The sequence below is a fragment of the Cryptomeria japonica genome, chromosome 11 (genome assembly GCF_030272615.1).
Source record: "Cryptomeria japonica chromosome 11, Sugi_1.0, whole genome shotgun sequence".
Lineage (NCBI taxonomy): Eukaryota > Viridiplantae > Streptophyta > Pinopsida > Cupressales > Cupressaceae > Cryptomeria > Cryptomeria japonica.
Genome location: NC_081415.1, coordinates 640,232,999 through 640,256,799, shown reverse-complemented (window position 1 = coordinate 640,256,799; position 23,801 = coordinate 640,232,999). Strand labels below are relative to the sequence as shown.

General features: G+C 36.0%; 2 protein-coding genes across 3 annotated transcripts in view; both read right to left on the bottom strand.

Moving 5' to 3' along the window:
• LOC131063183 (uncharacterized) overlaps nucleotides 1–23,801 on the bottom strand; it is a 55,890-nt gene that overhangs the window by 28,829 nt on the left and 3,260 nt on the right. The window contains exons 1-5 of one of the 2 annotated variants that reach the window (XM_057996974.1): nucleotides 18,230–19,138; nucleotides 15,780–15,891; nucleotides 15,531–15,643; nucleotides 308–430; nucleotides 9–199 (exon numbers count right to left, since the gene is read on the bottom strand). In XM_057996974.1, the coding sequence (XP_057852957.1) occupies nucleotides 9–199; nucleotides 308–430; nucleotides 15,531–15,643; nucleotides 15,780–15,891; nucleotides 18,230–18,418 (728 nt within the window). In that variant the 5' untranslated portion in view covers nucleotides 18,419–19,138. Of the gene's footprint in view, nucleotides 1–8; nucleotides 200–307; nucleotides 431–15,530; nucleotides 15,644–15,779; nucleotides 15,892–18,229; nucleotides 19,139–23,801 lie in introns of those variants that run through there. The other variant, XM_057996973.2, reaches the window with a different exon arrangement.
• Nucleotides 18,648–19,068, bottom strand: LOC131063185 (uncharacterized). Its single transcript, XM_057996977.1, has 2 exons — nucleotides 18,988–19,068; nucleotides 18,648–18,896 (listed from the first exon to the last, which is right to left on the bottom strand). Exons 1-2 carry the CDS (start codon nucleotides 19,066–19,068, stop codon nucleotides 18,648–18,650), a joined length of 330 nt encoding a protein of 109 aa, XP_057852960.1.

Below are 23,801 nucleotides of genomic sequence, written 5' to 3'. Positions count from 1 at the left end.
AAACTAACCTTCTTTTGAACAATTTTGCAGTGTCTTGTATGGATGATGTACTACGAATAAGCCTTGGTCGGGACCAGAAACTTGTTGATTTTGTAGGACAAACCGGCTTACTTCCAGGCAGACTAGTTGACCTTAGATTTGGTTCAACTAGAAAAACTCTCAAATATATGGCAGCAGATGCTGCTAGAATAGTTGCCACCTAAGTATAAATTGCAGTTATATCAGGTGAATAGTAACACACAAGATATGTACTAGAGCTGTCAACAAAATAAATGTGCTGGACTGTCAAAGAAAATCCTAAACATGCCTGGAAAATTAAGTATTCGGGAAGAAAACGTGCAGTAACTAGCCCAGCAACAAATGCAGATGAGACAACTCCTGTTAATACTCCAAATGCAGAGGGACGGGAGTGTTCTGGAATGTTGTCTGCCTGCACTCACAATCGAAGGCAGCAATGACTATATGCTTATAAATTACTATTTACAAACAATATTAACTATCATGGACTGTGGGAATATTATATACCTTATTAACAATATTAACATTAGTTGACATTCACTCAACATTCCACTGTATTAATTTTGCAATTAGAGACAGCAAAACTCATGGCTGCAAAAGTTCTTGCCAGTCAGCAGTAAGGCAATAAAACATACCTTGAATGTATGTTACCATGAATGAACTTTATCTGCCACCTATAAGAGTTCGAAGAATATCTATAATAATTTATTTTCTCATTTTGAGAGAGAAAATACATTAATGTCCACAAAGTTAGCAAAACTGATTGGAATTCGAAAGCGCGGCAGGTTGCCATAGCATATCAGGAGTAATGAACTTGAACATCTAAAATAAAATAGATCTAGATCTAGGAAAAAAAAAAATCCTAATAATAAAGGTTAACCTATACATTCCTCATCATACAAATGTCACGGGCTGTGTCTATTTTGAGTGATGATTAGCTTGAGGAAAGAAGTCAAGAGGAACCTCCCAAAAAACATAGGAGAAAAATATATATTTTAGCATGACTATCAAAAGGAAATTATTCTACAACAAGCTAAGAAAGGTGGCAAAATAAGCATCAACATTCCTGGAGATAATTTGAATCTTGTTGTGACAAATGTTGGGAAGTATCAAGGAGAAGAGTAAGATAGAGACAAAATAGAGCAAAATTTAATAAAGAAAGAATATCAAGGAAGCAACAATGACAGATGATAGTCTCTGACCTTAAGGATCAGATTGTTCCCTTGTGAGAGAAGCAAGTGAACCTCTTGGAGTAAGGGGAGCACCAAGCAACGGAATCTGCTAAGAATAAGATCTTGAGACTCTCCCAATCATAAAATCTGTATCCTGTACATTGTATTTGGATTCTTCATGTTGGAAAAGGCAACCTACAATCAAATTTCGCTGAATCTAACTCATGAAGGAAAATATCATACTCAATAAGATCATTTACAATTGTCTAGTGAGTCCTAGTGTGAACACTAAAACTTCCTATAAGAATGATGTCACAAAAGAAGAGTAACAACAGAAATCTAGAGATAGGTCAAGAGATCAAAAACAGAATATCTGACACTGGGGAAAGTAAAAATCTATGAGGTTGATATCCCAAAGGGAAGGTTGCTCCCTTCTCGACTTGAAGTCATATGTTTCTAGAGTGTTCATATAAAGCAATCAATGAAACCTTTAAAAAGAGGAAGTCATCAATAAGGTAGGACACACCAATAGAGGCATGAACATCACTCGATCGGCAAGTCTCAAGTACGAAATTCGACACCTAATGATAATTTGTAATAATAGGGAAATATTGTTAAAGGTTCTACTTCTCATGCTTTTAGTCAGAAAGATAGACAACATTAGAAGTTAATGAACAAGGCCACATTGCAGCATGACAATTTCAACAAGCAATAAGAAAAACTAAATATAGTCTACAAGAACCCCATTTTCCATAATTTTTCGAGTGATGGATTAAAAGACCTTGAAGGGGATCACGAATCATTGCCTTCTATTTGCTTATTGCTTCCCAATTGGTACCTATCCTTGCAACCATAACTTGAGCACAAGCATTTTGAAGTTCCTCCACATGGATTCCCATGTCATTATCATTTAGATTCCAAATAAATCGTTTTTGGAGGAGAGAAAAAGTTCTTCAGTTCTCAAGCCATGCAGGATAATTTCAACAAACTAGAAATGATAAGAGTGATGTCTTTGCGGTCCAAGGCTAGATGGATGCAAGCATGGCCTGCCTCAACAGCATGATCCCAAAGGCAAAGTTTCTTAGCTTGTCATAATTTTTCCTCTTTGAAATCTATTGGTTCAATAAGTTCAATGATAGGGGAGTCTTGTATATTATTTGGAGAAGGCATAACATATCATCCAAATTTTAAAGAAAAATTCAAATAAAGAAAACAATTTTATAAATATAATGAACATTGCAATGAACAAAATTTCAAGGTATGGTCTATGTGTGATAGCTCTTTAATATAGAGTGTAAGGAGTAAGAAGTTAGCTTCTCAATCTAAAGAACCTGACTAGATTGAAAAAAAAATATTTGCCAAGTTGCATATGCACCAAACACTCCCAATAAACACACTCATAATTCATGTTTTCTTGTGTTGAAATGAAATTGAGATATATGTTTGATCAGCTTTCTATCCATGACAAAGAACAATTATAGCTGAAAATTGAATGATTTTAATTAGTTCAAGACAAGATCTTTGAGGTCTCCACAAAGCACAAAATAATGCTATGTAGAAAATTGTCTTTCGAAGATGTATAAGGCATTTAGATATCAATCTTGATGGCCCCACACATTTTGAGGTAAAATATTTTTCAAAAATGGAGATTTATATATTAACTACTTGCTTCCTACACTTCAGGAAGTTTGTGTGTATCAACCACATAGATATAGTACATACTATATCCTATTAAAATGTTACATATTAACTACTGATATATACAATGTTTTCTATAAATCAATGGGGTGAATGGTTTCCACATCCCAAATTTCCCATAGGCATCTCAAAAGCAACATAAATCATATGAAGCAATATATGTTTGACAAGTGGTCTAAACTGAGGATTTTCCTATTGTGTGGGAAATACTGGGAAATACTAAGTTAGCCCACAATGCATTCTCCTAGAATTGAGATTTGTGTGGGATCGATTGTGAGACATTCTCTATCCAAATGGCATAGCATTAAAAAGCATAAAATGATTAGTTGGTTCTAGTTCATGGGATCTCAAACTCTTATTTTTCTTCCCTAGATCGTTCCAACATCAAATTGAAGCCCCCCACTAACAAGAAAATGGAAACTAAATTCTGATGGGAATATAACATGTTTTATTTCAATCAAGAGATCGATCAAAATGAAGAGCATCATCATAATTGTTACAAGTGTGATTGACGATAGTGGAATTGGTAGTTCATATCATTTGATAAATACTCTCCCATTGAGGAGTTACTCTATTTGCCTGTTAAAGTGATTTTGATTCTTTGTGAGATTTCATTGTTGCCATTCTCAAAATTATTTTTTATCTTAAACATTCCCAATACTCTAATAGTAACCCATGGACCCTTTATTTCCAATTGGGAGGAAAAATAAATAAGATGAATTTCCTCAGCAAAATTACAGAGACCAAAATGAGAAGGTTATTCTTCTTTCAAGGTGGTGATGTGTGGAAGCAATTCAAGTGGTGCAAGGCATTTATGTTATACAAGGAGCAACAAGACACCAAGTAAGCTCTAATATTTCTTCCATGTTTGTAAGCAATGCTTTTATTATCATATGTATGATCATATGGGATAAGGGATAAGGCATTAACCAAGGCACTTGGAAACTATTATGTTTAGGACAAATTCTGATTCGGTGTGATTGAGGTAGTGGATAAGGCTACACCAGTTAACTTTTCTTCTCTTCGTTGCACAGACTACAAGTTCAAGGAATTGGTGTCTTTGGGTGCAATCAAAGGAATAGAATCAAAACTAGAGGCCCTAATAAGGAAGGTGGATTCCATTCAAGGTTTTCTTTAAGGTGGTGTTGGTGCTAGTCCATACATCCCATCAATGGAAGTGTTCAAATTGTGCAAGCTAGTTAAATCCTCTTCTTTCCAAAAGTGATTTAATCTAGCAAATGCAAAGAAGGTGATAAAATTTATTGTGTTGAGTTGGCATGGTCAAGCAAGAAGATGGCACCTATTCATCCAAACTCATCTGCATGTGATAGTCCTTTACCTGGTTGGTTCAACAAGCTTTTACTATATGGGAGGGTAATAGAATGGTAGGTTTTACATAAGCTATATGTTTTGGGATCAAGATTGTATATCTCAGTATCTACATTCTTTCTAAGGGTTGGTTAGGTTATTTTGTTTATTAGTGTTTACGCTACCAATGTATGTAATCTAGATACAATACCAAACACCCATACAATGTTGTAATGTTTTGGTATCCTCCCCAAACGTCATGGCAGGAATTTTGTATATTTTTCATAAATGTTAATAGAACAGGGAGTGGGTCCTTAACCCTCACTTGATTAATGAAAAAAAGATGACTATCTGATCCAAGTGTAGCAATGTTAACAACATTTTTCCTACATCAAGGATGGTCAGATTATTTTTGTCTTAAGAGAGATAAATAGTGCTACCTAACAAATGCCCTAATAAAAGGTTCTTACTGTCATTTACACCTTAACCAAGCTCAACTTTAGTAACCCCACTCCATTAATTTCGTTTTTCACACTTCTCATACTAGAATCCATTAATATTCTACAACACAAAGCCTTCCTAGGATGCCTTTACAAAGATGAAAAAGTAACCAACCAAAAATGATGGTTAGCTCGCCATTGTATTGGATCAAAAGTATAAAGATGAAGATGCTTATCTTTGCAAAGTTGTTCTTGCACAATAATCTAACATTAACAGTGACATTTCAAAAAATCGAGGGTAAGCTTATTATTAATTTTGAAATTTTGAATTTGTACCAGTTTCTAAGATTCTTTGTTGTGCATCCCATATAGGCTTCTCACACTACTGATTTTATTCCCATGTATATTTACAGTGTGCATTCCTTGTATTTTCCCCCTCCAATATTCTATGCTAATATGCCCACCTCTCTTGGTGTTGAACCTACAACTGCACTCCATCACCTTCAACTCCTTAAATCTAGTGCTCATTTAAGGCTATGTGATATACCCTCAAAGCTTGTATGTCCATCACCTAATACTTGCAATAAGAAAACATCCAAAGTCACTGAGAATCACTTAGCTAAACCATCAACACCCTCCAAAACAACTATCTACTTTTCCTTGGCAAATATGAACAATACTCTAAACGGCTTGATGGAGGTTATTTAGTTGCAAAATAAGTAGCAAGGATTAAGTCCAGAAAACACCAATCTACTATAACAAACCTTCAAAACATAAAAAGGAATTGATGGACTCTCATCAGACATCTCAACAAGAAGAAAGTTTTGTCATCCTTACACATTGCTACTTGACTATTCTCCATAGAACCGAAGAAATAAAATGAATTCTAACTGCTACAAAGGTTTTAGGGAGATGACACATTTTCCACTAGTAACAATTTCACATCTCCAAGAAGGACCACCATATTCAAAGAAGTTTTCTATCAATAATCTTGTTGGAACTGCTTAACTATGCAACATACATATGGGAAGCCAAGGTGAGAGGCATTTCAGTTGGCCTTGGAAATTTAATAGCCACCTACCAACTAGAACTAACAAATGGGAAAAGACCTTTCAACTCTAATCACTTCTCACTAGTTTTCTTAGTTAACTATCATTCATCTTGATTTGGAGATATACAATAAATGGAAGGCAGGAGAATGATTTGTGCATATGGTAGTAGACATAACTTTTTTAGGACATCTCTATGAAAGTTTAGCAATGTGATTTTCAAGACGTGATTTGGACTTTAGAAAAGACCAAAATAAATATATCATTATGTGCAGTTTTGTGCTATGAATTTGTCAATCTAAGGGTAGTCAACTTCGATTACTGCCATGCAAAGAAGTTAGAACGTTCAAAACAATCAACAAAACAAATGCAAATTTTTTAAGGAGACACTGACTATTAGTGAGAAAGCAACTGACATAAACTAAATGTAGTGAATGTGAATCAAGAATGTGAGAAAACACATGAACTACACCCTACTATGAAAACAATTTACAAATGACATGGCTTATACCCTAACTCAGAGAAAAAAAGTGTTGAACAGATTTGTGTCTCAAGATATCTTTCTCACACATTCAACATTGGCCACTTATGGCAATTCCAAGACAAACAAGCCTAACTCCAATAGCATACACTGGGAAATCTAACATCATGAAAGAATAACCATCTAGAAGGGTTCTAGATGGCTATTCGCAACCTGAATTCAAATGCAGATTTGAAACACATTATCAAGTAGATCATAGTATCGAATGCAATGATGCATTTTAGGACAAGGCAGTTTGACTATGAGAAAGAGGTATTGGTTTGGAATGATATATGCTTCCAAAGGATTACTTGGGTTCCTAGGGAGTTGGCAAGGAAGAGGGTATGATTAAGAGGGTATCAATATGGCAACATTCTCCCTATTTGTTCTCATGCAACTATAGTTGATGCCCCCCTTTTGTAATAATTATAGTAGGGCCCACCCTAAAAGAATATGTGGGCTAATGATTCCTAACAATACCCATACACCCATTGGCAATGCCTATTGTGGATAGAACTAATTTTTCAGTTCGTTTGGTCCTCCCTCACCTCGACACTATAGTTGATAGCAGGGGCAAGGAGGAGAAAAGGAAAAGGTCAAGTGGAGAGAAATACTACCATTTTGTGACTTGTGAGATCAAATTAAACCCACATTATGAGGGAAGCAAGTGAACCTCTTGGAGTTAGGGAAGCAACAGTCTGTTAAATACTAGAAACTGTGGCATAATTGGAATAGGTATCTATTGTACACTTTGATTACATTCTTCTCATTGGAAGAGGTTCTCTACCATCTAAAATCCACTAAATCTAACTCACAACAACAAACATCATTCTGAGTAAGATCAATAATAGGTGTATAATGAGTCCTAATGAGAGGATTAAAAATTCATAGAAGAATGATATTTTACGCTCTTTGAGCATATTTTACTGTGGCAGAGGGAAATGCTCAAATTCCCTAACTAAGCATGTTTTACACTCTTCTTCAAAGTTTTGAGAAATAAGACTTGGATACAGGACATGAATCTTATCAAGAATATTGGGCCAGGTCTGGTTACTGCAATGAAAGATTAAGACACAAGTAACTATACAAACCTACAAAAGATAGTGCATAGAGGAGGTTGTTGGAGAGAGGAAAAAATAGAAATTGAGGGCAAGAAAACTTTCTAATCCAAATATCAGATGAAAAGCTCGAGGAAATTTGACCCCATCACTGATGCAGAGAGCACAGCAGGAAGTGTCAAAATGGTCTCATAGGTTACCAAACTCAAAAGGTGCCTCTCCAACCTAACCCACCTTACTCACACTGGACAAGGGTATGAAGACTCCCCCTCACTCAACCCTTAGACCTATACAAGGCCAAACCCACCCTCTTATGGGTTACACAACTTAGACACAAAAATTGATTCAGAGACTCAATCCCCTAATGAGACTCAAATAGGGCAAATGACACAAATCTGTTCTCTGATCCAAAACAGCAGTAGGGACACCTTTAAGGACCCCAAACAACCAAGAATCACCCACTAGTTTGATTCCCCAAACCTCACAATACCAAATTCACTTATTAGACCTACTAGGCTACTAGGTCTCACAACTAGAAATCGGTTAACAAAGAACCAATTTCTCAAACAACCTAATATTGTTTTGAAGGTTTTAGAACCTCTTCAAGGTGACCACACAGCTCCCAAGAGGGCAGAGCCTCAACCCACTCCTGCACTGCCAAACCCTACAAGGCTCACAAGTCTAATTGGCCAAGTTAGGCGTGGAACACAAGCACAAGTTTGATGATGGGTTCATGAGACTGAGGCAGTGGTTTGGGAAGATGTATCCACCTCTTTGAGACACCACTCAATGGTTTTCACAAACTTCCTTGCTGCTGTCCGTGACTGCTACCTCGATTCACCAATCTGCAGGCTGAATACATGAGGATATTCAACCTAACACTTGATCATACACCTTGAGAACGTCCATGCCAGACCCTGAGCCATTGGGATCATAAATTACATATGGACACCTTGTAAATCCCAAAGGGGTATAAGTTAGTACCTTTGGGAATGCAAGATAATGCCCATTAGGTGACAAAACCCTTAAAACCCTAGGTTCTGAGACAGTTTTTAGAAGAATTGCTATAAAATGCACCAAACAGATCCAAATGAAGTCACTCCAATTCCAAATGAAAGGTATTTCACATGCCTAAAACATCATGTGCCTGGTGCAGGTCTGTCAGGTCCGTACCACGTCCGTACAGGTAGTAAATGCTCAGAAAACTGGTTTTTATTCAGAAATTTTAAGTATATTCTCCTTACAAACTTTTCCCCACACCTTGGGCATCAATGTGAGAGCCTAAATAGGCATCCCCCATCAGTTTAAACTGACTTGAGGGGGTTGGGACAGTTAGAACCACCATTTAACAAATTTTCAAAAAAGTTGTCAAAGTTGCAAAATGTTGTCATAGCAACTTTTTGCAACTTTTGCATTTTTCCATTTTTTGACAACTTAAGACTTAGAACTCCTAAAACAAGTTGAAATATGAATGAAATGACCCCTAAACACTTCATCCATATCACCTAATGCCACAGTATGAAAGTCAAGAAAAATTCCCTTAAAGGCCTAGAAAGGATCCTAGTGGACTAAGGTCAACTCCAGGTTTATAGAATGACCATAGAGCCCCCTTGACCACACAAAAAGGATCAAAACACACCTATGGATGAAGGACTATCATCCTTATTACATCATGCAAACTGAGAAAACTTAAATGGAAAAAACATGCCTAGGTGCCCTGCACCATACTCCACAAGTTCAAAAGAACTCAAGTCCCTTGAGTGGGAATGGACTCAAACTGAAACCCTGCCTTTTCAATGGCCTCCTTAGTCATCCATGTGGCTTCCTCTAGGGGTTGGTGTTTCCATTTGACCAAGTACTCATAATACACCTTCCTCCTTGTGTGTTTGATCACCCGCTTGTCAAGGATGCTCTCAATCTCTAACATGGATGGCTGTGATATCTCCTTGAGTGACTCATCATGCTGGACATCTGATTCACCTGCAACAAAAACATCATCTACAGATCCTTTATAAGGATACAGGTCAGCAACATTAAAAATAGGTGACAAACCAATAGAAGAAGGTAAGTTCACTTTGTAGGCATTGTTGCCACACTTCTTGAGGATCTTGCAAGGACCAAGCTTCTTCATCAGCAACTTGGTATATTTCTCCTTAGGTAATCTCTCCTTCTTCAAATGTACCATCACCAAATCACCTACCTTGAATTGCAAACCTCTTCTTTCCTTATCTGTTGTTGCCTTATACTTTTCTATGGTATGTTGTAGACGATTCCTCACTTGATCATGCACATCCTTCATTACTTCTGCAAAATCTTCAGCCAAAGCACTCTTCTTCTCCAAATGACTAACATCTCTGAGTTCCATTATCCCTCTAGGGTGCACACCATAAACAACTTGAAAAGGTGTCATACCTGTACTCCTATTAATAGAATCATTATAAGAAAATTCAGCTTGTGCCAAGATGGAATCCCAATTTGAACCATATTCTTGTGTTAGGCATCTCAAGAGGTTTCCAAGTGACCTATTTATGACCTCAGTCTGTCCATCTGATTGGGGATGATATGCTAAAGATAAGGCAACATTGGTGCCAAGCTTTTTCCATAGGGTCCTCCAAAAGTGACCTATAAACTTAGGATCCCTATCCGATATGATTGACATAGGTAATCCATGGAGTCTAACTACCTCTTTAAAGAATAAACCTGCAACATGTGAAGCATCATGAGTGGTCTTGCAAGGGATAAAGTGAGCCATCTTGGAAAATCTGTCCACAACCACATACACACTGTCATAACCAGATTTGGTTCTTGGAAGACCAAGCACAAAGTCCATGCTTATTGAATCCCATGGCTTTGAAGGGATAGGCAAAGGAGTATAGAGCCCTGCATTAGATGTTTGGCCCTTGGCCCTTTGACAAACAAGACAAGTCTCCACAAACCTTCTTACATCAGTTTGAAGCCTAGGCCAAAAATAAAATCTTCTAACCAATTCCAATGTCTTATCTACCCCAAAGTGACCGGCTAGACTCCCACAATGCTTCTCCTTGATTATGTTCTCCCTTATTGACCCCTTAGGCACACAAAGCAAGCTTCCTTTGAACAAGAATCCATCTTGCACCAAAAACTCAGAAAATTTAGTATGATACCTTGCTGCCATATCAACACATACCTTGTAGATTTCCTTGAAATCATCATCCATAGCATACATGTCCTTTATTGTGTGTATACCTGCACTTTCAAATTGAATTTCTTGGATGGTCAAACTCCTCCTGCTTAGAGCATCAACAACCTTATTAGCAACACCTTTCTTATGATTTATTGTGAAAGTATAGGATTGCAAGAATTCCATCCATTTAACATGTTTGTGATGAAGTTTCTCCTGCTTATTTAGAAAACTCAAAGCATGATTGTCTGTAAAAACAATAAACTCCTTAGGAAGTAGGTAGTGCCTCCATTTCCTCAAGGCTTGAACCATAGCATAGAGTTCAAGGTCATAGGTGGAGTACTTTTGTTTAGCCTCATTCAACTTTTCACTAAAGAAGCCTACTGGCCTCCTTTCTTGGCTTAGGACTCCTCCAATAGCCCTATTGCTAGCATCACATTCTACCACAAAGACTTTATGAAAATCAGGAAGTACAAGGGTGGGAAGTTCTGCAATCTTCTTTTTCAACATCTCAAATGACCTACTCGCTTCATTGGTCCATACAAACACACATTTCCTTCCGCCTTTTATGGTATCTATGAGTGGAGCACAAATTCCACTAAAGTTTCTAATGAACTTTCTATAGAAACTACATAAGCCATGAAAAATTTTTACCTCAGTTGCATTGGTAGGTGCTGGCCAATTAAGGATGGTTTCAACTTTGGATGGATCCATTTTCAAATTTCCTTTTGAGATGACAAATCCTAGGAAAACCAACTCTTCTTGCATGAATGAACACTTCTCAAGGTTGATTTTCAGTTGCTCTTCATGAAGTTTCTTGAGGACCATGTCTAGGTGTTTGAGGTGCTCCTCCTTGCTACTACTAAACACCAAAATATCATCCATATATACTACAACAAACTTGTTAATGAAAGGTGCTAGGACTTCATTCATCAAGCGCATAAAAGTGCTAGGAGCATTAGACAAACCAAAAGGCATTACAACCCACTCAAACAAACCTTCATTGGTCTTGAAAGCTGTTTTCCATTCATCTCCCTGTCTGATCCTTATCTGATGGTATCCGCTCTTGAGGTCAATTTTTGAGTAGTACTTAGCCCCTTCTAAACAATCCATGAGATCTTCCAATCTAGGCATAGGAAACCGGTATCTAATGGTTATCTTATTGATTTCTCTAGAGTCAATGCATAATCTCCAAGTTCCCTCTTTCTTAGGTGCAAGGACTGTTGATACAGCACAGGGACTAACACTTTTCCTTATGAAACCCTTCTCCAACAATTCTTGAATCTGCCTTGCTATTTCTACATTTTGTTCAGGGGTGAGTTTATAAGAAGCCTTATTGGGCAAGGTGGCTCCTAGAATCAGATCTATACAATGACTTATCATCCTTTCAGGGGGCAAGGTATCATTGGTACCATCTGCAACAATTCCTTTATACTGATCCAACAAATCAGCGACCTCCTTGGGGCCTACATTTTTCAACAAACTCTGATTTTTCTCTTTCTTAGGTATGCTGTTCTTAGGCTTCACCACAACAGCAAAACAAGGTGTCTTCTCTTCCCTTAAGCCTTTCATGAACTCCTTCTCTCCGACCAGCATCACACTACTAGTTGAGGTTTTCTCCTTAGCATCATCCGGTAAGGAAGTCATTGTGAAATTTTCACCATTCTTCTTAATGTGATACACATTCCTCTTGCAATCATGTTGAGCACTAGTGTCATATTGCCAAGGTCTCCCTAGAAGAAGATGGCAAGCATCCATAGTCACCACTTCACACAAAACTTTGTCTTCATAGTCGCCAATTGAAAAACTGACCCAACATTGTTCATCAACTAGTGTTTGCTGCTCCTTATTCAACCATGATACTTTATAGGGGTTAGGTTGAGGTATTTTCTTTAATCCTAACTTCTCAATCATCTCAGTAGAAGCCAAGTTCTCAGTAGAACCAGAATCAACTATTACCTTACATACTTTACCATTCACCAAACATTTGGTTCGGAACAAAGACTTTCTTTGTGGGGGCTCCTTATTGATTGGTGTCAAAAGTGTTCTATTGAACATGATACATTCTCCACTTATTGGATCAGCAAGTCTTGATGAGGTGGTGTGATATGAGGTGGTACTTTGATGGTCATCATCTTGGGCTAGTTGCACTCTTCTTTCTCCTTGTTGGCCTAAACTGCTGCTTGCTTTCTCAGGACACCTAAATGATTGGTGGCCTACTTGGTTACATGAGAAACATCTCCCAGTGAATACATTAGGGCCTCTACCTCCCAATCTGCCCCTTCCATTGCCTCTTCCACCTCTAGGATTGCCTCTATGACTTGAATCTTTCTCAACATCTTGCTGGCTGCCCTCACCTTGTGGTCTTTATGATGAACTTCTGCCCTGAAATCTGCCCCTTCCTCTAAAGTTCTGATTACCTCTGCCACCCCTATTGCTTTGCTCACCTCTCTTTCTTTGTTTTTCTTCTATTTTCAAAGCCATATGATGACACTTATGGACTGGTTCAGGATTAAACAAACTTAATTCATCTTGAATACTATATTTCAATCCATTCAAGTACCTAGCCAACTTCTGATTTTCAGTTTCAGATATTTTAGTTTTCAAGGTAAGTTTGTGAAATTCCTCTATATAGGTACTTACATCCATATCTTTTTGTTTCAGGTTATGTAGCTTCTTGTGGAGGGCAACTTCATAGTCTTCTGGTACAAATTGCTTCTTTATCTCAGCCAACATCCTCTTCCACGTGGTGATAGGTGCCTTGTTGTTCTCAACCCTCTCATTTTGCAGGAAGTTCCACCAACTCAATGCTAGACCCTTCATCTTTGATTTGGCTATCTTCACCTTTGAACTATTAGGTGTATCATCACATTCAAAGTAGTTTTCAAGGGCTTCCACCCAATCCATGCATTCTTCCACATTCATCTTTCCCATGAACATTGGAACATCTGGTTTGCTGTCCTTTCTTCCTACTCTTTCAAGAGCCTCCAAGAAATGTCTTTGATCTGCTGGTATGTTCAACCTCTCCAACCGAGACACAAGTATCTCTTCCTCTTCTTCCTCACACTCCTCTTCCTCCCTTCTTCCTTCTTGTCTCTGCTTGAGTCTCTCCAACTCCATATCCATCTTCTTGCTCTTTGCAAGGTGCTCCTTGAGCATTTTGGCTAACTCCTTATTGGTAATGTTTTGAGGGAATTCATCCCCATCATTGCCTTCATTTTCTGACATCTTTCCACCACCAGGGATCTTAGTAGTGCTCTGATACCACTTGATGCAGAGAGCACAGCAGGAAGTGTCAAAATGGTCTCACAGGTTACCAAACTCAAAAGGTGCCTCTCCAACCTAACCCACCTTACTCACATTGAACAAGGGTATGAAGACTCCCCCTCACTCAACCCTTAGACCTATACAAGGCCAAACCCATCCTCTTATGGGTTACACAACTTAGACACAAAAATTGATTCAGAGACTCAATCCCCTAATGAGACTCAAATAGGGCAAATGACACAAATCTGTTCTCTGATCCAAAACAGTAGTAGGGACACCTTTAAGGACCCCAAACAACCAAGAATCACCCATTGGTTTGATTCCCCAAACCTCACAACACCAAATTCACTTATTAGACCTACTAGGCTACTAGGTCTCACAACTAGAAATCGGTTAACAAAGGACCAATTTCTCAAACAACCTAATACTGTTTTGAAGGTTTTAGAACCTCTTCAAGGTGACCACACAACTCCCAAGAGGGCAGAGCCTCAACCCACTCCTGCACCGCCAAACCCTACAAGGCTCACAGGCCTAATTGGCCAAGTTAGGCGTGGAACACAAGCACAAGTTTGATGATGGGTTCATGAGACTGAGGCAGTGGTTTGGGAAGATGTATCCACCTCTCTGAGACACCACTCAATGGTTTTCACAAACTTCCTTGCTGTTGTCTGTGACTGCTACCTCTATTCACCAATCTGCAAGCTGAATACATGAGGATATTCAACCTAACACCTGATCATACACCTTGAGAACGTCCATGCCAGACCCTAAGCCATTGGGATCATAAAATACATATGGACACCTTGCAAATCCCAAAGGGGTATAAGGTAGTACCTCTAGGAATGCAAGATAATGCCCATTAGGTGTCAAAACCCTTAAAACCCTAGGTTCTGAGACAGTTTTTAGAAGAATTGCTATAAAATGCACCAAACAGATCCAAATGAAGTCACTCCAATTCCAAATGAAAGGTATTTCACATGCCTAAAACATCATGTGCCTGGTGCAGGTCTGTCAGGTCCGTACCATGTCCGTACAGGTAGTAAATGCTCAGAAAACTAGTTTTTATTCAGAAATTTTAAGTATATTCTCCTTACAAACTTTTCCCCACACTTTGGGCATCGATGCGAGAGCCTAAATAGGCATCCCCCATCAGTTTAAACCAACTTGAGGGGGTTGGGACAGTTAAAACCACCATTTAACAAATTTTCAAAAAAGTTGTCAAAGTTGCAAAATGTTGTCATAGCAACTTTTTGCAACTTTTGCATTTTTCCATTTTTTGACAACTTAAGACTTAGAACTCCTAAAACAAGTTGAAATATGAATGAAATGACCCCTAAACACTTCATCCATATCACCTAATGCCATAGTATGAAAATCAAGAAAAATTCCCTTAAAGGCCTAGAAAGGATCCTAGTGGACTAAGGTCAACTCCAGGTTTATAGAATGACCATAGAGCCCCCTTGACCACACAAAGAGGATCAAAACACACCTATGGATGAAGGACTATCATCCTTATTACATCATGCAAACTGAGAAAACTTAAATGGAAAAAACATGCCTAGGTGCCTTGCACCAATCACCATGTGTTTGGTTAGGGAATTCGAGCATTTCCTTTTCTGTTTCAGTAGATTACCTAAAGTTTGAAAGCACTACACTAAGAACAATATGCATATGGAGATTAAGAACAATATGCATACGGAGATATCATGTGCTGTACAAGGGACTTAGGCTGAAATTACCTTCAAAACCTGCTTAGATACAATTATAATTTATTTATATATACAGAAGAAAATACCAAAAAACATAGAATAGTCAATAATTGAGGAGGACAAAAAAGTACCACAAATGCTAGAGAAAGGCAATGCAGGCCGCCTTCACTAACAATTGCAGCAGCTGTTTTCAACACAAAATATGCATATACAAATGGCTTTGACCTGCTGTATGCCAACACACCTGCCATGTATTCTTTGTTAAAAAAAATGTAAAAACACAAATAGCAAACAAGTAACAACTAATTGTTCTTATGTCTTCCCTGTTCAAAGGGTTAATAATCATGTACAATTCCAAAAGGTGTTTTCCTTGGCCTTACCCAAAGGAATGACTGCAGCAGTCATCGGAATCATAAGCAGAGGTTTCCGCCCATATTCATCCGAAAGATCTCCAATGATGGGTGTAACCAGCACTGTCCCAATTCCAGAAATCTGTTAAAACATTTTCAGTCAACAATCAAATTGCTTAAGAAAGTAATTTTAAGTTTACATGGCAAGCTATAAACGTGAATTACAGAACAAAATCTACAAAACACCCATCAAATGTATCGCTACTGGTACCTTAGCAAAACCAGTAAACTTTACAAACATTCAACCACAATCAGTTGCAATTCAAGCATAGTCAATTAAATATTTTCACCTATTTAATCACCCTACTAACTGCAATTATCTATGAAAAGGAATTGGTTTACAAAGTCAAGAAGAAAATGCAATTGCCATTTAACCCCACTCTTTCACCAAAGCAATTATATATGTTTGTGTCAATTAACTTGTTGAATTTTATCATAGGGCTGGGAATACTTACAAATCTTGAGCCCCCACAAAAAGCTACAAGAAGTAATACCCCTATTACAAAAACTCGTTAAAATGTAGACAGCATAACCTAGAAACAATTAGGAATGCGACAGGCAAAGATGTAAATTTTTGGAAAATATAAATAATTTGTTATTAATATTTCTGAACTTACACTACTTTCATTTTATAAAAAAATAAATAATTCCTAAAGCCTCCAGAAAATTGAATCTGTTCTTGTGAGTGGGAAAGAACAGAGAAATAAAAATTATTTACAATTACTACTAAAATTTTAAATATAGGTTCTTAAAATAGTTTTAAAAAAAAAACAGAAATCAAATTCCCCAAAAAGGTTTCTTCAGAATATAAACCCCTCCCTGCATAGTATTGCAGCAACTGATTGCAAACTATGTGACATAGTCAAGAGTCAGTAAAGACTCAAGATACAAAGTACACATATAAATGTTTGAGTAATTTCTTATAAAAATAGATAATTCATTATTTTGTTTCTAAATTTTTAACTAAAATATTTTTATTGATGTTTTTCGAATTTAGTTTCTAGAATATTTCTAAACAAGATTATTAAATTTCACTACAAATTATAATTTTGAAATTTTATTTAGAAGAAAAATCTACAGCTTTTGAAAAATATCAAAACATATGGTTTTTTTTTAATGTTAGTCAATAATTTCTCCTCTTCTGAGGAATATCTCTCTCATTTTGGATGGGGAGAGAGAAAGAAGTTATTAAAGACACTCCATTAAAGCTGTTCCCTCTATTTGTTCTGGAGGAGAAACTTCAGGGTTGGAACAGGGGACCTCACCTTATTGGAGGCAGCCTATTGATGATGCATGGGCAACCCCAAATTTCAATCGAAGGACATAGTACTAAATCTAAATTTAATATAAAATATAAATCATATTCATGATATTGTAAAAAAAAAGGAAAAGGACAGAAAGAACCAAAACCCAGTACGAAAGCTAACAGTAAGTTTTTATAACATTTGAGCAGCAATAAGAGCTGCAAATTAGCAGTCTGAAAATAGAACAGCTTGACGTGCTTTGATTCAAAAAATTCTGAAGTATTTATCAAATTTGGAATATAAGTTTTAAAGTGGAAAAAACAAGATAAAGAGCCCTTGCATACATACATAGACATCCAATTGGCTATATCTCTTATAATATCTTGAGCCTAATTTTTAAAATAGACTCAATGGTATAACAGCATCGAGGCTGTAATATTCTCTGCGCAACATAAAAATCTCATTGCAAGCTTCGGCATAATTCACACAGAGTAATGGAATATAGAGGATGTATGTAAATAATAGTATAAATATAGAATCTATCATAAATATAATCATAATTTCCTATATATCAGTTTGTCTTGTTCGATTCCCAAGGAGCCGGCTTACGTAAGATGTGCGGGCCTTAGTGATTGCCTAGGAGTCGGAGCCGCCTAAAGTCTTGGAAAATATAATCTCTGTAAATACACAAATATTTAGCCAATTAACGAAAATTTAGTCCCTAGAAAATCCAGTGGACTAAAAAGAGGGATTCCTACATCAAAAAGTTCCCGAGATGAGATTATCAGATGAATGCATGGTACTGTACATTTCTGGAAAGGCCGGTAGTATACTTGCGCCATTTTATCACAAACTCGAATATTTGTAATATAAGTAAATTTTTCTTACAGCTTGCCATTGGCTTTGATTGAAGACTCTAATGACCGGACGAACGAGCTAAATCCACCCGGCTCTACAGGCGTAGAGCAAATATTTGAATAAAATTCTAAATAAACTTTAAAGTTTGGAATAAACTCAAAAGTTTCTTTTCAGGGACGCTTGACAATGCGGCGGCTCCAAACCACCCAAAATTGAGACACAATGATATGCTTTGCAATGGATTCCAAGAGTTAATCTGTGCAAATTCAAGCTCGAATAATGTAATGATTTAACAAACAGAAAGAGAAAAAAGCTCACTGTTTGTTGTAGTCCAGTGATGAAAATAGCCTGACTGCACTGGTCGAGGCCAGGGCACAGAGCAGCCATTGTAATGTCTGTAATAGGAGGGACCGCCATGAATATGGCTGTCCAGTACAAAAACGTTGCCACCAACAGATGACGGAAAGGAGACTCCCTAAAAACACTCAAAAACCTTCCTTCACTCATCTTCTCAATCACTACACCACGCTGCACTTCTCAATAATCCTCTATATGCAAATAATCTGTTTGCCTAGACAAAACTTCCTAAGGAAACTGTGCAGTCCATAATTTTCATGTCATGTGATGTAGACAAACCGCAAGAAAAAGCAAAGCGCTGGAGCGTGCAGAAACAAAGCCAGGAACATTTGCTTTTTCACGGAGTTTGTGAGAGTATGTTTCCCCTTGGAATAATTTTTTAACTTTTGCTGTCACACCACTCGTCCAGAGACTTTTTGGTAGCAAATGAATATGCAGCAACAATTGCACTTGTTACAGCACTACAAATTCGCCACATCTCTATTGTCTGGTGATGCGAAATCCGTGCATAGGAATATCCTCTTCTGGAATTCAACTTAGTGAAAAGTCGCGAGATCTGAATACGTGGCTCTACCTTTACCTTTGAACAGAGAAAAAATCCACTAAATTTTTCGATCCATTTATAAATCTGCTTGTCCAAACAGAATTAAAGTCAGTTTATAACAGTCGCACAATTTATTTTCGATGGAATCTATCGAAGCTCTCTAAGTCAGACCAACCTTAATTTGAATGACAGATACAGAAAGAGTTGATGGAAAATAGGCGAGAAATAGACAGCCAACTGACCAGGTCCGCACCATCACTCGGCATTAAAAGTAGGTTTGTCATCTCTTAATAAAAACTCTTTGGCTTTACATCGTATCAGCCAAGGTTCCAATCACTGCAACAACTATTTAGAAAATTTAAAGTAATTTTCAAGGTGACTTCATGATTTTATATTTTTATGTGTTTTTAGTTCCTGCCAACAGGCAGGTAACTAACGCGTTCGATAGATTCAATTAATTTTATAAACTGACCAATCATTTTATAGTATTTAAGAATATTTGGTTGCACTTCTATAGTTTTGATTTTTTCCATATTTTTATAATAACAAAAAAGTTATTTATCAGCCACTGCATAATTAATTTTTCTTATTTTATTTTAAATTTTAAATTGTCACCTCCCAGCTACATTATTATGACTATGTATAATACACAGAAAAGACTTCGATCCATTTTCAATTTTCTGAACCTGCCTGCCACAACATGAGAAGATTTTGCGACGATATGTGTGGTGGTAGGCTGCAAGAGAAAACCAAAAGTGAAGGCAAAGACCAAAGGCAAAGGCTTTTGTTGTTAAGCGAAAGTTTTAGGCATTTCTACAGAGGAGTTGGGGGCAGCATTTTCACAGGTTTTTCCTTTTCCATTAAACGTTAGAGCTTGTATTTCACAGACGAAGTTGCAGAGATGTGATAATTATTTTCTTTGCGGCTGGTCACATGATGGCGCCAGAGGGCGGAAGAGGAGTGGATTATGTGGAGTTTTTGGGGTGAGGTCGTATGGGCTCCGGATTTGGTTTCTAGGGCACGATCTGTGGAAGGGAGGTTGTTTATTTGTTTTGGCTAGGGTTTCAGGATGAGGTTTGGTGAGAGGAGAAGAGGAGTAGCGGGGGGAATAAAATGCTCGGCTGCCGGTTTGAATGGCGGACGGAGACTTTGACGTGCTTGGTTAAAATGGGTAAAACGCTCCAGGCTTTGTTAAAACGACGGAATACTCGCCGGATTTTGGAACATAGGGTGTTGAAATAGTAGGTGTTATTACAGGAGAATTAAAAGAAAACGGCTGTGAAAATGGCGAAGAGGTGGAGAAACGGCTGTGATTATGTTCAGGGTTTGAGGAAACAATGACCGTAAATGTATTGGCAGTTTGATGCTTTTAGGATTAAGAGGATTTGTTGTTTTATTTATTAAATTGTAGCTATAAAGTTAAAAGATAATAATAATTAATTTTTTATATAAATATAAATTAATTTAGATAACTGTTCATTAATATTAGTTATAATAATATAAATATTTTTATATTAAAATATCTTATGTAAATTCAATATTAAATAAAATTTTAATACATGTAATTTTTTTTATATTAATATTATATTTTTCAATATAGTAATTAACTAGAATATTTTGAAGATAATTTACTAAAGATAATTATTTAAAAAAATAATAATTACAAAGCATGAATTTTAAATTTTGAATATGAAAGGTAAAATTTATAAACTAGTTTAATCAGCTACTTTATTTCTAATATTGTAGTCATCTACATTTTTATAATTATTAGTAATCATGAAATGCATTTGGCACTGAAATCTAAAGATTGCACTCTTTAAAATTTGTAAAAAACTATTAGAATCTTGATAAAAATTAAACCCACTTTATTTCAATCTTATAGACACCTAAGTTTTGTTGTTCTTTACCATTATACCTAGCATGTACATTAACCTTTTCGAACTCCCCTCTAACACCCATACATTTTCTATTCTCCTCTCGGCAGGAACATGACGCTTTGCGTCTCTTGTTTCAGATAGCTCCCAAATATTGAAAGATTTTATTTTTTTTCAAATAAAAAAGTCAAGAAAAAAATAAATAAGAAGTTAAAGATGAATATTTAAAGAAAATGGTGTTTTAAGCTAATACAAAAGGTTAAGTAGTTTCAATTTTCAACTAAGCAATGAGTAAAATTCATCGTAAAGAATAATAGCTTTAAAATACAAGAAATTAAAAAAAAAACATTTATATAAAAGATTAATTAAATTTATGAGTCCACCTTTCTACTCAAATTACAAAGAATACTTTAAGCAGGTCTAGCATGGAATGTTGGACCATAAGTATATTTTAAACAATTCAATATAAATTATTTTCCCAAATATAATAGTAATAGTGCTCGTGGAGGAGAAAATTATATTTTATTTGTATTTTTTATTTTTATCTTATTATAAATGAAAAACCTTACATTTAATTTGACTTATTTTATATGTAAATTATTATAAATTTAAATTTAATCTTCTATCAGTTTATCTTAAATTTGAGTCGATTAAGTCAACTCTTACCACATCTATTCTTGCATCTTCAATTAGATTTTAGGTGTGATTGTGATCCCTACAAAAAATCAAATCATGTATGTGACCTCCCCCCAATTTGAATTTTGGAAGATTTGATCATTGTCGATGAGGTTATATAAACATCTAATTGTTTGAATTCAACATCTATGGTTGTATAAATAAAGCTAAAACTTTAAAATATAATGTAATTTGGAGAACCAAATCATCAAGTCATTTAAGCATCAATCGGTTAAAGAAAATAAATTAAGACCATATCATGTACAATTTTGCACTATAAGTACTACACTTGAGCATTTTGCATTCCATGCATTTTGTGTCCTCTAATCTAGTGAAATTGGTGACAGGGTATGACAAGGAGCTAAGGAAGTTTCATATTCCAATATTCCAATCCTCACATAATTAATCCCCTGAAGGTTCTTTCAATGCCACATTAATTCTAAAGACGTATATATCTATGTAGGTCTATGGATTATAGAACTCTATAATACTTGAGGACTAGATTGCAATCATGGTAACATATATGTGGTGCCCCAAAACTTGAGGACTAGATTGCAATCATAGTAACATATATGCGTTGCTCCAAAACTTAATAACATGTCACTGTGTCCTTGACATACAAACATGATGATATAATCAAGTTACCTAAGATCAAATCATGTGTGATAGTATCCAAAGTTCCAAACATAGAGCAAAGAGTAAACATGGGTTTGTGGCAATGTTTAAAGCAAAGATTCAATCCTAGATTATTAGATATATTATCAAATGGATTAAACAACTACATCTTTGACATTGACAACTCCAACTTAACAAAAAAAACTAAGCAATTTTTTAACCCTTTTTCATTAATCAATCACAATTTTGTTGTTTATGGATTATTTTCTTATTATGGTAGATCACTAAATTAATATGTAGGGTGTGATATTTATCCTTTTAAATTTTTTATTTGTTAGAGTAATTATCTTATATTCTCTTACAATTTAAAATTGATATAAATTTACATAAGAAACATGATATTTATATAATCTATCTCAACAAATCAAAGATACATGATTTTTACATCAATATTTTAAATCATAATCTATAATCTATCATATAAATGAAAAATAACATAATATATAACAAACTATAATCCAAAATTTTAAAATAAAATTAAAACAAAAAATATTTATAATTTTTATTTTTGATAGATACCCTACCCTTTTTGGGATTTGAACTTGTGACCTCTCTTTCAAGAGCACAAATTCTCGACCACTAGACCAACTTAAACTGTACAAAACAAAAAATAATTATAATTACAAATTGAATAATCCCAATAATTTTAGAAACCACACATCTCAAAAATTACTCAAGTGGCCTTCAGATCTTAAACCACCTTTCCCAATATGACTGTCCTTGCAAATTTTTAGCCTTACAAGATGCATCACTTGACCATTTGTTTATAACGTCTATGTTAAAGTTTACAATATGGCTAAACTTGAAATTGAAGGAAATGTGATAGCCAAAAACATCTTTTTAAGTAAAATATTTTGGCTTATCTCTCCCCTATAATATCTACTGAAATGACACATATACTCCAATCAACTTCCAACATAGGGTATATGTGTCAATTTTGAAGCTTTTGCTAACGAGGAAGTTCTACCCTATTTTGGCTTATCTCTCCCCTATAATATATACTGAAATGACCCAAGGAGGACAAGTGAAACATTTATAAAAACTAAACAAACAAAGGTGAAGACATAGGAAGGGACGTCCAGTTAACCTCAATCAAACGTCGTAATACCTAGTGTCATTTCTAATGCTCCACGACCTTGAGTGGATTCCGGTGCTTTGATTTTATTTGGAAAACGTGGATTGCCCGTTATGTGAAAAGTAAAATAACGATACTTCACACGCGTCATGGAAACATACTTCACCACTAAAAAAACAAAGTGGCTTTCCTTTTCCTCCTCGTTAGTGGGCATAAATTTCCCATCAATTCACAAGGATTGATGTTTACTCCTAAATAGTACATTATGATATTGATATAAATACCTTAAGTGATTGTTTAAATACAATTTAAAATTATTTTAATTAATTTAAGAATTGTCTTAAAATTTGAATTTTTAAATTTAAAGTCAAATTTCAATATATATATATATATTAAATAAGGTCATGATAGAACAATAATTGAAATTAATGTAGAATGTCTTATCAACATAATAGTGTCATAAATTAATACATTAAATGATGGCTCTCTCGCTTTTCTCCAATGGCTCTCTCGTCTCTCTCCATTTGAACACTGTTGTCAGTGCCTCTGGTTCAACGATGGTTTTTGCTTCTACGGTGTTATTTGTTGTGGATGTCTGTGGCGTTCCCTCATCCTCTGACTCCCCCACCACCCCCCCCACCCCATTCCTCCTCGCAGGGGGGCTTTTGTTCTTGTGATCCATGGTATGTT

What these genes read in the sequence shown, in the direction of transcription:
- LOC131063185 (XM_057996977.1), bottom strand. Translation starts at nt 19,068, where the DNA reads ATGGTGCGGACCTGGTCAGTTGGCTGTCTATTTCTCGCCTATTTTCCA. An exon ending in TATCTGTCATTCAAATTAAG is followed by an intron (nt 18,897 to 18,987) that starts GTTGGTCTGACT and finishes TTGGACAAGCAG; the next exon opens with ATTTATAAATGGATCGAAAA.